General features: G+C 35.5%; 1 protein-coding gene and 1 long non-coding RNA gene across 7 annotated transcripts in view; one reads left to right on the forward strand and one right to left on the reverse strand.

Moving 5' to 3' along the window:
- The window catches only part of LOC138334869 (hemicentin-1-like), a 32,017-nt gene extending 19,467 nt beyond the window's left edge, over positions 1-12,550 (reverse strand). For 5 of the 6 annotated variants that reach the window (XM_069283677.1, XM_069283678.1, XM_069283676.1 and 2 more), the window contains exons 1-3: positions 12,394-12,550; positions 10,752-11,060; positions 93-389 (exon numbers count right to left, since the gene is read on the reverse strand). In XM_069283677.1, coding sequence (XP_069139778.1) covers positions 93-389; positions 10,752-11,060; positions 12,394-12,448 — 661 coding nt within the window. In that variant the 5' untranslated portion in view covers positions 12,449-12,550. The remainder of the gene's footprint in view (positions 1-92; positions 390-10,751; positions 11,061-12,393) is intronic. The other variant, XM_069283679.1, reaches the window with a different exon arrangement.
- LOC138335734 (uncharacterized) lies at positions 6,656-9,131 on the forward strand. Its single transcript, XR_011210319.1, has 3 exons — positions 6,656-7,068; positions 7,825-7,935; positions 8,474-9,131. It is a non-coding gene; the product is annotated as an uncharacterized lncRNA (long non-coding RNA).
- Positions 12,551-16,093: the final 3,543 nt, after the last annotated feature.

Here is a 16,093-nt window from a genome sequence, read left to right on the forward strand (position 1 = left end):
CAGGATAAATATACATTATATAGCGAAAAGGAATGCCGTGTTGATATTTTTATTTTTTAATATATACATTGTATATATTTAGCTGTACTTACGAACTCTCAGTCTGACCGGGGAACTTTGGAAGTCCAAGTCTGATATCCGCCCAACACATGTATAGGACCCAGAATCGTCTACCTTGGTACTTTTTATGATCAAAGAGGGGTTCTGAAGGGTTGATCCGTCATACCAGTAGAGCGATGTCAATCTCCGTCCTAGGGAAGACCAGAAAATTTCTCCATGTCCTAGTTTGGTCCAATAAACAAGTTCAAGTGTAGATGCTGGTTGGATCTCGCACGTCAGAGTGATAGGTTGTCCGGCTTTGACGATGTAGGAAGTCCGACTCACTGTTACTGTAACAAATAAGTAATAATAACCAAATATAACGGCATTGAGGTAATCATGCTTTCCGCTAACAAAATATGTAACGGCATAAAGGTAAGAATGCTTTCCCCTACCAAAATATGTAACGGCATTGAGGTAATCATGCTTTCCGCTACCAAAATATGTAACGGCATAGAGGTAATCATGCTTTCCGCTACCAAAATATGTAACGGCATTGAGGTAATCATGCTTTCCGTTACCAAAATATGTAACGGCATTGAGGTAATCATGCTTTCCGTTACCAAAATATGTAACGGCATTGAGGTAATCATGCTTTCCGCTACCAAAATATGTAACGGCATTGAGGTAATCATGCTTTCCGCTACCAAAATATGTAACGGCATTGAGGTAATCATGCTTTCCGCTACCAAAATATGTAACGGCATTGAGGTAATCATGCTTTCCGCTACCAAAATATGTAACGGCATAGAGGTAATCATGCTTTCCGCTACCAAAATATGTAACGGCATTGAGGTAATCATGCTTTCCGCTACCAAAATATGTAACGGCATTGAGGTAATCATGCTTTCCGCTACCAAAATATGTAACGGCATTGAGGTAATCATGCTTTCCGCTACCAAAATATGTAACGGCATTGAGGTAATCATGCTTTCCGCTACCAAAATATGTAACGGCATTGAGGTAATCATGCTTTCTGCTACCAAAATATGTAACGGCATAAAGGTAAGCATGCTTTCCGTTACCAAAATATGTAACGGCATTGAGGTAATCATGCTTTCCGCTACCAAAATATGTAACGGCATTGAGGTAATCATGCTTTCCGTTACCAAAATATGTAACGGCATTGAGGTAATCATGCTTTCCGCTACCAAAATATGTAATGGCATTGAGGTAATCATGCTTTCCGTTACCAAAATATGTAACGGCATAGAGGTAAGCATGCTTTCTGTTACCAAAATATGTAACGGCATTGAGGTAATCATGCTTACCGTTACCAAAATATGTAACGGCATAGAGGTAATCATGCTTTCCGCTACCAAAATGTGTAACGGCATAAAGGTAAGCATGCTTTCCGTTACCAAAATATGTAACGGCATAGAGGTAATCATGCTTTCCGCTACCAAAATATGTAACGGCATTGAGGTAATCATGCTTTCTGTTACCAAAATATGTAACGGCATTCAGGTAACCATGCTTTCCGTTACCAAAATATGTAACGGCATAGAGGTAATCATGCTTTCCGCTACCAAAATATGTAACGGCATTGAGGTAATCATGCTTTCCGCTACCAAAATATGTAACGGCATAGAGGTAATCATGCTTTCCGCTACCAAAATATGTAACGGCATAGAGGTAATCATGCTTACCGCTACCAAAATATGTAACGGCATAGAGGTAATCATGCTTACCGCTACCAAAATATGTAACGGCATTGAGGTAATCATGCTTTCCGTTACCAAAATATGTAACGGCATTGAGGTAATCATGCTTTCCGCTACCAAAATATGTAACGGCATTGAGGTAATCATGCTTACCGCTACCAAAATATGTAACGGCATTGAGGTAATCATGCTTACCGCTACCAAAATATGTAACGGCATAGAGGTAAGCATGCTTTCTGTTACCAAAATATGTAACGGCATTGAGGTAATCATGCTTACCGTTACCAAAATATGTAACGACATAGAGGTAATCATGCTTTCCGCTACCAAAATGTGTAACGGCATTGAGGTAATCATGCTTTCCGTTACCAAAATATGTAATGGCATTGAGGTAATCATGCTTTCTGCTACGAAAATATGTAACGGCATAAAGGTAAGAATGCTTTCCCCTACCAAAATATGTAACGGCATTGAGGTAATCATGCTTTCCGTTACCAAAATATGTAACGGCATAGAGGTAATCATGCTTTCCGCTACCAAAATATGTAACGGCATTGAGGTAATCATGCTTTCCGTTACCAAAATGTGTAACGGCATTGAGGTAATCATGCTTACCGTTACCAAAATATGTAACGACATAGAGGTAATCATGCTTTCCGCTACCAAAATGTGTAACGGCATTGAGGTAATCATGCTTTCCGTTACCAAAATATGTAACGGCATTGAGGTAATCATGCTTTCCGCTACCAAAATATGTAACGGCATTGAGGTAATCATGCTTTCCGTTACCAAAATATGTAACGGCATAGAGGTAATCATGCTTTCCGTTACCAAAATATGTAACGGCATTGAGGTAATCATGCTTTCCGTTACCAAAATATGTAACGGCATTGAGGTAATCATGCTTTCCGTTACCAAAATATGTAACGGCATTGAGGTAGTCATGCTTTCCGTTACCAAAATATGTAACGGCATAGAGGTAATCATGCTTTCCGCTACCAAAATATGTAACGGCATTGAGGTAATCATGCTTTCTGTTACCAAAATATGTAACGGCATAAAGGTAAGCATGCTTTCCGTTACTAAAATATGTAACGGCATTGAGGTAATCATGCTTACCGCTACCAAAATATGTAACGGCATTGAGGTAATCATGCTTTCCGTTACCAAAATATGAAACGGCATTGAGGTAATCATGCTTTCCGCTACCAAAATATGTAATGGCATTGAGGTAATCATGCTTTCCGTTACCAAAATATGTAACGGCATAGAGGTAAGCATGCTTTCTGTTACCAAAATATGTAACGGCATTGAGGTAATCATGCTTACCGTTACCAAAATATGTAACGGCATAGAGGTAATCATGCTTTCCGCTACCAAAATGTGTAACGGCATAAAGGTAAGCATGCTTTCCGTTACCAAAATATGTAACGGCATAGAGGTAATCATGCTTTCCGCTACCAAAATATGTAACGGCATTGAGGTAATCATGCTTTCTGTTACCAAAATATGTAACGGCATTCAGGTAACCATGCTTTCCGTTACCAAAATATGTAACGGCATAGAGGTAATCATGCTTTCCGCTACCAAAATATGTAACGGCATTGAGGTAATCATGCTTTCTGTTACCAAAATATGTAACGGCATTGAGGTAATCATGCTTACCGCTACCAAAATATGTAACGGCATTGAGGTAATCATGCTTACCGCTACCAAAATATGTAACGGCATAGAGGTAAGCATGCTTTCTGTTACCAAAATATGTAACGGCATTGAGGTAATCATACTTTCCGCTACCAAAATATGTAATGGCATTGAGGTAATCATGCTTTCTGCTACGAAAATATGTAACGGCATAAAGGTAAGCATGCTTTCCGTTACCAAAATATGTAACGGCATTGAGGTAATCATGCTTTCCGTTACCAAAATATGTAACGGCATTGAGGTAATCATGCTTTCCCCTACCAAAATATATAACGGCATTGAGGTAATCATGCTTTCCGTTACCAAAATATGTAACGGCATTCAGGTAATCATGCTTTCTGCTACCAAAATATGTAACGGCATAAAGGTAAGCATGCTTTCCGCTACGAAAATATGTAACGGCATTGAGGTAATCATGCTTTCCGCTACCAAAATATGTAACGGCATTGAGGTAATCATGCTTTCCGCTACCAAAATATGTAACGGCATTGAGGTAATCATGCTTTCCGTTACCAAAATATGTAACGGCATAGAGGTAACCATGCGTTCCGCTACCAAAAAAAATGTAACGGCATAGAGGTAATACCAAAATATGTAACGGCATGAAGGTAAGCATGCTTTCCCTTACCAAAAAATGAAACGGTATAGAGGTGAAAAAGCATTCTTCACGCTACCAAAAAATGTAACGGCATTGAGATAATCATGCTTTCCGCTACCCAAAAATGTTACGGCATTGAGATGAAAATGCATGCTTCACGTTACCAAACAATAGGCCCAGAGGGCCTGGATCTCTCACCTGTATTTTTAGTAATTATCACAAAGACTCATACAATTAGAAAAATTAGCAAAATTGACTCTAAAATTTGTTCAATTTTAAATCACAACCATATAATGATGATATAGATACCATACAAATATCAAATATGCTATCCAATACATTGGTTCAGAGAGGAAGTAATTTATGAGAAAATAGTCTAAGGCCCCGGGGGGGGGGGGGGGGGGGGGGGCAGCCCTATCATTTGTACAATTTCAAATCCCCACCTTATTAGGATGCTACCATGGCATTAAGAGTGCTCCTCCATGCTTAGTTGCAGAGAAGAAGTCGTTTATATGATAACAGCAAAATATATACCTTTTGATCCCTCCCCCAGCCCCCGGGGGGTCAGTCCCATCATTTGTACAATTTTGAATCGCCACCCTATAAGGATGCTACCATTGCATTATGAGTGCTATCCCATGCTTAGTTTCACAGTATTAACTTATTCTCTTCGCAATCAACTTACAATGATATTAATGCTACTGAAAAAATTTACAGAATGATTCTAAACTTGTTTATATTAAATCTGGGTGCAAATTACTACTACATGTACCACAAGAGCTGGTCAGCAATGTAACCAATCAGCCAACAAGCTAACGGTTACATTGCTGGCAGACACCCTCATATAAAGTATTTATTATGAAAATTAATCTTAATTACTTATCCGTATCTATGTCGTATCTATACATTTCAACATAATGAAATCAATCGTTTCACAACGATAACATTAAAATTATGTGAAAACGGTAATAAATATATACATTTATCTTCACAACATGTACAGAATTTTATAAAATTTAAATATCTTTTCCCATTAACACACTTGATATAAGTATAATAATCAACTTGTATATATTTATAAATGTAATCATTATCTTTTACATATACATTGGCTAATCAATTTCAACAAATTATCTTCTTTTCGATTTATCCTTTAAATAAACTTCAATTAAATGGACAACATATTAAGTACATATGTCTTTAAAAGTATTTTATTTCTATGGCTATTTAAAACTAGGGTCGTTTTAACTAGGGCCGTTCTGACGGTAGGGCCGTTTTTACAGTGGCCTATGATATTGTCACAATATTTTGATTATATAGTCAATATTAGTGAATGTGGTGTAATACATTACGATATATGATGTTTGCAGGTACACTACGACTAGGATGCCTAACTGTCAGCGATATTACATGCAGCTTAACTATGTTATCGGAACAAAATACGACAATCACAAAATAAGTTTGAGAAGCCAACATCTGATGAAAAATAAATCCTATGCCGCCCGGAAGCGGGGAGTTTCCGATTAAGACAGTAGTTTTAGTGTGTCTTTTTATGACTCGATATATTTACAAAGTACCAAAAATTAAAGCCAAAATAAATCCGTAACTAAGAAAGCCCAGTCCATCTGACCCAATAAATAAAGGTGTGTACATTATGTCCAATAGGCCTACTGTTTGTACTCTACTACTGTTTGTACTCTATGTAGAGTCTAGTAGTTTTTGTATCATCAGGTACTGTATGGAGTGTATGCATATCCATATTCAGTGAATTGGATTGTCACAACCCATACTGTAATGAATCCTTCAAATTACATTTATTATCATGATTGGCATGAAGAAGGATACATGCACATTAATTGTACCTTACATGTAGACTACATAGTACATGTAGAAATCTACATATAATAATTGTACATGTAGAACTAATTATATTTATAAGACTCAAGACTGCCATCATTCTCTTTTGTCCATAACCTTGCTTAAATAGGCTTATATAAAGAATAAAGGTTAAATAAAAAATCAAATAAAACAAGAAATTAGAAATCATATAAAACATGAACACTAGCTGTTAGTGTTATCACAACTTCAGTGTGGTAATTGTATAAATTCCACACCATTATGGATAATGTTTATATATGTAAATGGTGAAGTTAAATTTACATTGGTATACCTTCTGCAGCTTCACAAATTAATAAATATAGTGCGTAATTATGTACATGTACCAGGAAAGGATCCCTTCATGTTTTTGACACAGCTTTTTCAATAAAAAAAAATCACTAGACTAAGAAAATAGAAATACCAGAGTAGTGATGCTTTAATTTAGATACAATAATAATGTTATAATTAATATAATCCTGATTCAATGATGACATTCATGTTTTGTAAACATTCTTTAATTTGTTCTTAAATTTATCTATGGTACATATTGTGTCAACTGAATATTAATTCAGATCCAAGATTGATGTTTTCTTTGTGAATCTTATCAATAAGCAATTTTTAAATACATTGATTGTTTATAGTAAATAACTGACAACCAATGGCTAAATATAATTATATGATTATTTAATAATATATTTCTAATATTTTGCTATCATGAAAATATAGAATATTGAAATTAATTGTGGATACTTATAATTACATTTTGTATGTCTAGTCTTTGATGAGGACATTTATAGAACTTTTAACTGATTCGATAGTTCTGTAAAAGTTTATTTTAAGAGAACATTATTCAGCATGGTGTAATAGGGAAAAGTAAATCTTTTAAGAACCTTACATGCAATATTGATTCAATAACCCCAAGTAAATACGGGTAGTTAACCTATAGGTACAGATATTATGAGATACAAACATGCTAAATTGCCATCATAAGTTTATTTTTCTTTAATTTTCCAGATTTGACAGATTGATGTCTTTGAAATATAATACCGGAGAAATAAAATTGATTTTAATCAAGAAAATATTCCAGGACTGGGCAAGAAGAACTTACCCAAACTTTTTTATTTGGTAAGCAAACAAAATGTGGAACTTTTAAGTTTGTATGATATTGTTTTATTTATTGTAAGTTTTAAGTTAAAAGTAAATTCCATATTTAACTTTAAAATCAGATTGCTATAACTCATGTGGTATATTTTACAATATACAGGTATACTTCATAATATCTTCCCTTTGAATGAAGTGAGATATATTGTATAAGAACTGCCTCTTCATCCTCTTCTTATCTAATAATATCCTGCAAAGCCCCGCATTTCTGAAGTGTTAAATATATGACTTATGGTGATGAAATTTGAAGGATACATATGTAGTTAAATTCTGTAACCCAAAGCTGATGTTTAATACACTACATTCAGGTCATTGACCCTATGTTCTAAGAGAAAGGTAAAAAATAAAAGCTAATTTCACAGTGATTTGATTGTCCAGGCTGGACCCTAACTTCTGAACTATTTGTAGTAATAACTACTAAGAAGGGGAGACAATCTTGAGTTACACTGCATATGATTTGTTCTACAGTAGTATTGTTTAATTTAGTCACAATTTTTCTTTTTTTTTCCCTTATAGATACACATGGGTCTGTGAAAGACTTGCCATGGACCTAGCATATATAAAAAGTATGTAACCATTTTCACAAACATGTACATGATCTAATAGTGACATTCCAACATTATAATTTATATGTCTAGGCATTGATCATAACAAAAAGGCACAAGTATTGTAGCCTCTTTGTTGTAAAACTTTATTAATGACAACTGTTGAATATTTCAGACTGACCACATTAAAATGCATGGCCACAAACAGAACTTTTCTCCAGACGTGACAGTGTTTGAAAATTGAAGATCAGCAAACTAGCCATGCCTCTTCGGCTACGGAGATCAGGTATTTTTTCACGTCTGAAATGATTTCATACTTAAATACGAGTTGTCTTTCTGAAATTTATGAAATTTACTTAGTCAATATATTTCTTTTGTGACATTAAGTTCCTGCTTGTAAATTTTAAATAATGTGGTTAACATTTACCTTGTTTGAAACACATACGTTTCTAATGTAAGACATAATGACTTTTCAGTTGGAGTTGGAGAAATGGTTTTATACTAACTATGTAGAATTTTAAATACATGTTGTAATACCTTCGAATAGATCAAATGTCCATAATTTATTAACTTGGTAAAAGACACACAAATGGTTTTCGGGATGAATAACATGACTTGGTAATTTGACAAACAAATAAACAAAATCTTTTTCTTTTTTACTTGCGGTTAATTAAGACCAATATTCATATTTTATGCATGCTGGCAAACCTCAGAAACATCTAGTAGAACATATTATCTATACATACGTGTACATACTATCATGATATTTACTTAGTCAACATCATATTCATTGTGGCATTTGTTTTTTATTTCTATTTTTTGAGGTTTTCTTTCTCCCTAAATGGATGGACTGATGCCTTCTGTTGGTATGAGATTGCAGATATCTGGGGCCAGTCAGTGCCTGTAACCTCTGAATTGGAGTGAGGAGTCCATACTCTGTTTGTCTGAATTATTGGTTAGGTCAACAAGCGACGGCTACTCTCAAGTAACAGGCTTGACCATGGCAACAAGGGATTTGATTAGCTACAAGGCAACACCTCTGGTCAAATACACAGCTCCATATATATCACACTGACAAAACCCACGTCATCCTTTGTACAAAGCATGTACATATATGTAAAAAGTTAAAGATGCTCCACCGCCGACAAAGCATAAATGTTATTAATTATTTAAACAATAATTGGTGTTCAATCGTGTATATGTATGTTTAATTAACACAGAAAATAATATATTTTTTATTATTTTGCCTTTGGTGCATGTGCAATCAGTAATTCATTCCATATAGGATATAGTGCCACAGAATTTTTTCGGGATGCAATTAATTATTTTTCATATTTTTAACTTGAAATAAAATTAGAAGCTCAAGCTTTTCAATGGTGGTAATGGTGTAAAGTAAGTAATTTTTGTAACTGAAGAAAAATACTAAACCGCCTGATCCTCCTTTTGATAATGAAAAAATACAATGTGTCGGCGGTGGAGCATCTTTAACTTCATCAATGTATATACCAATTATAAGTAATTAAAGTACAATTGATATGTGTCAGAGCAGGAACTTTTGTACATACCGGTGTATATATCATGCAAAATTTGCATATTTCTCTGTCCAAAGTGATGATCATCAAACAAGATATTGGTAAAGAGTTATCGCTCTTTGCTACAAATGATAAGCAAAACATGTGCTTAGTTTTATCTGGCAGTTTTTTTTTCTTAACTGCATAATAAATAATGCTTTAAAAACACTAACAATGTCTTCTCTTCATTTTTTCAGACGTTTTTATACTGGAAGAATCATTTTAATAGACAATTTTACAAATTATTTTTAATAGAAAGTAGATCTACAAATTATTTTTAATAGAAAGTAGATCTATGAAAGCCATAACAGTATCCAGTAAATGATCCAAAGAAAATTTGACCTGAAAGTCACCCAAGGAAATCTTAACCAGAATTTCAGGTCAAGATTTCTTGACCCAAAATTGACCTGAATTTCAGGTGAAGATTTCTTGACCTGAAATTCACCTGAAATTCACCAGAATTTCGCATGAAATTTGACCTGAATTTGGTCAATTTCAGGTGAATTTCAGGTCAAGAAATTTTCAGGTCAAGATTTCTTGACCAGAAATTCAGGTTAGGAAATATTGGCTGTGGACCACTTGGATCCAAGATAGGGACTTGATATGTACTTCATTCGTCATCGAAATCTCCTTTTTGGTGAAAACAAGATGTAATACATATATATTAGCTGGAATTTTATTTATTTTGTATTTCAATGCATTGGAAACTTTGAGGTATTGCTTTTATATAACATAATATTCTAAAGATAGAAAATAATTATTAGTTTTTGAATAAGAAGCGTTTATTTCGGTATCAATTTAATGCAAGTGGCATAATATAATGGCAACAGGACTACGGCGCTCGCACATCATTAGTGATCATATCACCTTTCAACCCTGTATGCTAATGGGGTTATGGAAACGGACGTAAGCAGTTAGGGAAATTAACAGAATTTGACAATATTTTCACGGAATACCCCAGTTGTATAGAAGTGTTAGCAATGAGTGATATGTTTATCAAAAGATCAACAAGATCAACATAGATTAAATTGATAAACGGGTTTCTTAGTCTAACCTCAACAACATTAACAGCAGGGACCCTCAAAATGAGTCAATAATGTAAATTTAAAGTGAACAGTCGGGCAAGGATGGCTAAAGTCGGTAAAAATGGTGTGAATGTATCCAGTATAATTTCTTATGAAATAGAAAAATAAAATCTCTCGTCAAAATCTGTCTGCGTACGAAGAAATTAATTTAAAGTATATGAATCCTAAAACGTCCTCCCGGCTGACTATGTCCGTGGTTACATTTCCACGCAGCCTCGCTTTCAATGCTTTCAACTTTTCGTTATTTCAATGGTCAGAACTGGGAAATGTAAGCAGAACTTGACTGTCGTATTAATATGTGAGAACTTTTGAAAGGCCAATGAACGCATTTAGACTGGTTTTCTTTGCCCGACTATTCACTTTAAGCATTAAACTGTCTTTGTATGACGTATATAGACCATTGATTTCATAAAAGATATGTAATGCTTAAACAAGTTTTGTCTTACCTTTTGGACGTTGTTTAACCTTTAGATGTATCCACCTACTACATATCTCTTTCCTTTCCTTTTTACCACAACAATAGTAGTAGTTAGTATCGTATATTTGTACATTGTGTATAGTTAATGATGGATATGCTGTGGTAGACCCTGAATACTTGTAGTCGGTTCGTCTAGAATCGCTGCTGTAAATGACTGTCCATGACTTTTTCCAGTGCACGGAATCAAGACCTTCGTCGGAGACGATGGAGCATTGTAATGTGAGGTCATCTCCAGTAAAAACCTCATATGTATATTTTTGGACAGTCACATTAATGCCTGTTAAATTAAAAAGGAATCTCATGTTACACAGGGGGCTTTACTTATCGCTTTTGATTTGATTAAAAACAGCTACAATCACAACATTATTTATATCTATTTTTACTAACACTTTTGCAATCTGATAAGATTGATTAACACTCTTTCTTAATTTTAAGGGGCAATTCAGTGAAGTTATATCTGCTACATAACCACGCCGAAAAATAATACAAACACAATATTTTCTCTCAAACCTACGATATTACACTGGTCTGTATCATGCATGACACTCGCATCATGCAAGACTGAATTACATGGCTATCCATATTGAAGATAAAAAAATCCATTTCATAATTATGTTAATATGAAGAATAGGGATAATCTACCCTTGGTGTCACAAAATGTTGTAAAACCCTCAGAAACCCTTGGGATAATATCTCTATCCTTCACATTTACGTATGAAACAGCTTTATAGTTCTACATCCTATATGAAAATATTGACAACTTTCAGGGCAGTTTAACGATTTTAATCGATATTGTTCAACAATTGCAATATCGGGGAGAAATTACCTCGTTGAAATGATATGCCGGAATCATGTAAGGTACACAAAAGCAACAAATAGGCACCTGGAAGCCACTTTTATTAGAGAAAGTTATTTTTCAGATAAGATTATGTACATTAAAATTAAATACGCCGCTGTACATAAGGTATTTTACACCACCAAGTTTCAAGTAAAGGGTTATGTCTAAAACACAGCTCTATCAACGAGTTATGATGGTTGCGAGCGAACACATCGTCGCATTTGTGGGCAGACCACAGTGATACAAACTACTATAACTTTCATTAGAACCGGTTTAATATAGATATAAAAGTAACTTTGAAAACACTCCCTGCCTAAATTGTCCCTCTAATATTTTTATCACAGCTTTGAACTGAGACAAAATTATTACGTATTTCTCAATGTGTCATTTATTATCATTACCAGTATTTCATATAAACATTTCTAGAAAATATTGTTGAAATATTTTGGATGATTTTCCCAAATAATAATGCTAAATAATGAAAAATGCAAATTTAAAATGAATGCAAAGAATTGAATATAATATCCAATATGTAAAAAGTGTATATTAAGTATCAGTTTGAAATATAGATTCACGTTAAATTATCACATACACTTACCGTACAATTTGTGGAAATTAAGAATTGAGAGACTAGCGAAAATTCAAACAGATGTACTTGTTTTCATGGTTATCAAATGTATCCATAGTTCATCACAGAAAACACATGTTATTCATTTTACATTTCCACTGACTGTCGTGTATAATTAACCTTTCTACAAACTATGATACTTACGAGCACTGACTAGACCAAGGAGTGACAGCCAACTCAGCCAAATAGCTAGACACATATTTGTGTTGATCAACAAATTATATCCATTATATAAAATACGTGTGTTCTCTTCGTCCGCGACACAATGAAACCAGTTACAATGTGATGTAAAGAAAGGGAAGTAAATATGTTATATAGTTCTTTTCAATTTTAAGTAACACCGGAAACCAAGATGGTCACGGATATCGTCAGTACTTAATGTGTATTATCTTTCATACTGATGTTAGTTTCAGCTTAAGGTATATCTAACTGAGTACAGGGTCAGTTATGTAATAGTGTCACTTATGTAGTTCTTCACTTTTAATGTCAGTATTTGATTTAAATACATTAATTGTATAGATCTAATATATAATGGCATAGGACAAATACATACCGACGGCCTAATATGAAGTTACAACATACTCTCCCCTCAAAACGTCTGATCTTTATGAGAATGTTTGGTATTAGTCACGTTTATAGCTTTATAAGTACCGTTACAAATCATGATCTATCCATATAAATGATTTGCTGCAATAGTGTAGTTCTACAGACTTTTAATGGTAAAGTACAGTGTTGGTCAGGAGGTATATATATGATAAATGGCATGCTTGAAAGCAAACAAGGATTGCACTACACAACAATATCTTTTGTATGACTATCATTTTGGATTATTTTGATTTATAAACATAATGTCCAAATGTGTTTTATTTTTAATTAGGTCACGGTAAGAATTGTATATAAGTCTACTAATCGATAGGATACTTTGTTAAGTATGTATATACATTGTATATGCTATGGGGAAAAACCACGTCAAGAAATGTTCGTGAAACTGGGCCCTGTGAGCTGTACAGTAAACACTTGATGACACGTGTAAGTTGAAACATGATACATGGTGTATACGTTGCTCAACAAGAATCAGTTTGTTGGAGTGAGATCAAAACATGACACCAAACTTCCTTGTTGTATTCTAATGTGACATCATCATGGCTAAGTGGATCCTTCCCGAATATAGAGGCTTCATTCTGATCCAGATGACACTAGTAACAGTTACTATGCCAATTTATATAAATCATCTGACTCAAAGATGAGGCAAATGTCGAGCGATTTCATGCGTTATAGCTGAAGCATGCTATGAAGACACCGATCACATCTATACAAATAAACGGCAAGTCCTTTGTCGTTCGTCATTTATGCCTAGTGCTAAGTAAGAAGACGAATAGCCCGAAATGCTCTGGCCTTGACACCAGAGAGCCATTAGGAATTCTAAATTTAGTCGCCTTTTACGATCATGCAATAGTGGCAGCAGATACAATTCTAACGCTCTACCTGTTGATATCGCCTCACTTTTGGCCTTCTGTTGAGCCCTCGCCCCTGTGAGGTAGGTTCTGTGTTCTTTTCTCTGATCGATACACACCAAAGTCTATCAAAAAGGTAGTTTCTGTTCCTGTTTAGCACTCAACATATCGGAAGTGGAACGACTGGTTCACCTGCTGTCAGTATAATGTGACCGGGTGGGGTGTGTTGCTTGGTGTCTTCGGCGGCATGCTTCAGCACTATAAAAAGGGCAATAGTCCAACTATAGAAGAAGACACAGCACGAATATACGCAGTGTCCGAAAACACGTACCACGCACTTCATTCACGCATTACCACATACATTGGAGGCCATCCTTACAAGACCCTGGCTGTTAATAGGACGTTGATTTTGTCAAACAAACAAACGGGGCCAGAGTATCTCGGGATAGAAGGGCGAATGTCGCGCTTTAAATCAGCGAGCAAATCGCTGTCATTTTGGTTTACTTTTCCAAATATATCACGATCTCTTACGATCTGACACGCTCCGATACGAACTGGTTGCCGCTTATGGGACACATCATTTCCCTTGTTACGGTTCCCCACGCTTTGATCAGGATTTGTGACGCTTGAAATCATGCTTTGATAAGCTTTGTTACGCTTTAATGCGATTATAACGCTTTAATTAAATCGGGCTTTGATACGATTATTAAACTCTGCTACGCATTGTTACGCTCTGTTAAGCTCTGTTACGCATTAGAAAATGTCGAAATCGCCTATTTCATGTCACTTTTAATCCAGAGCCTATATAAAGATGCAGCAGATCCTCAAAATCATTGCATTTTTGACTCTAGAACACGATGGCAGAACAACAATACCTAGAAGTCCAGAAGTGTCAGAGCATGATTTATCTGAAGAAGACATAATGTTTGTCTATCTGATGTTTAACTATATCCTAGCCCTTGAGGCGGAGGATAGGGTGGAAGAACAGACAAGAGAAGGATGTCCTACCAGCAGGAGGGAGAAGACCTTCTATCAGGAGCTACTGGACCATGTTTTGGCTCTTTCGGAGAATGTAAACAGCAGTATAGTCATTACACTAGCCTCATGGCTACACAACTCAGAATAGAAGACCCTGCTGACTACAGAAACTTCACCAGATTGACCCCTGAGGTGTTTGGTGATATCGTGGTGAGAGACAGAAGCAGCAGATTAACTACAGACACCTCTTCCAGCTGGCATCAAGCTGGCAATCACCTTGCGACATTTGGCCACTGAGAACAACTACTAGGTTACTAGCATATGGATTCAGATGTGGTGAAGTTTTGGCTGCTCTAGCTCTTGAACTAGCATTGCTTCATCAGTCAGTGTTGGCGTTGGATACTTCGACCGTTCTGTAATGAGTCTCTAAAATGAGCCGTATCAATAAACGACAACAAAAAGAAAATGAGCTCATTTTAAGAGACAGATGATTCGGTCTAGTACTCCAGCCACAGCGCTATATATATGACGTAGCGCGCGATATTGGTGCCGTCGTCTCAAAATACACATATCCTTTGATTAAAGCGTTGTGGTTTTCTTTTCTTTTCATATCCCTGCATATTATCATTTATCCTGCAACTGTCCCACAAACTGACCGATAACTACTGCCGGATAAACTTGTGCTTTATCCGTCAATACGATATGCTTTATCCGTCAATACGATCACGTGAATTTGTTCCATATCTGACGGAATTTTTTCTAACTTGACCCAGAACTTGAACCTTCCGGTGAATGAAACGTCATTCAGTCCCGCTAAAACGTGACGTCACATTCATCGAAATGACGTCATTTTTACGATATCGAAAATCTCGTATGGCGGTGTCGTCTTTTTCTTGGCTCATGACAAAGGTATGTATTGTTAAGTAATTCTTTAATGGGTATTGGTTGTTATTTGAGTATTTTCATTTCCTTTCAGTGATATATCACCCTGAATAGAATTACGGTTACTGTTTGTGAATGCGCTTATTTATTTCCCACGGCAGTAAAAAGGAGTACACTCTCATTCGGTTAAGTGAATGAATCTTTACCTCCGCATCAAAAAAGCGTCTCGCTTCGAGCGAAACAAAGTAAGGAACTGTCAATTTGCTTTCGTTTTGAAAGCCATAATGGTTGCAGGATAAACAGAATACACGGTTAGTATCTTACAATACAAGTTTTATTTTGGTGCTCGACACGGAAAGACGAGATGACTCGGCAAAGCCTCGTCATCTCGGCTTTCCTAAGTCTCGCACCAAAATAAACCTTGTATTGTAAGATACTAACCGTGTATTCTCTATTTATCATTGAAAACGGTTTTTAATGTACTTTGATGTTATGGGTAATATAGGCGGAAAAGCGAATCATAAAAACAT

The sequence above is a fragment of the Argopecten irradians genome, chromosome 11 (genome assembly GCF_041381155.1).
Source record: "Argopecten irradians isolate NY chromosome 11, Ai_NY, whole genome shotgun sequence".
NCBI lineage: Eukaryota > Metazoa > Mollusca > Bivalvia > Pectinida > Pectinidae > Argopecten > Argopecten irradians.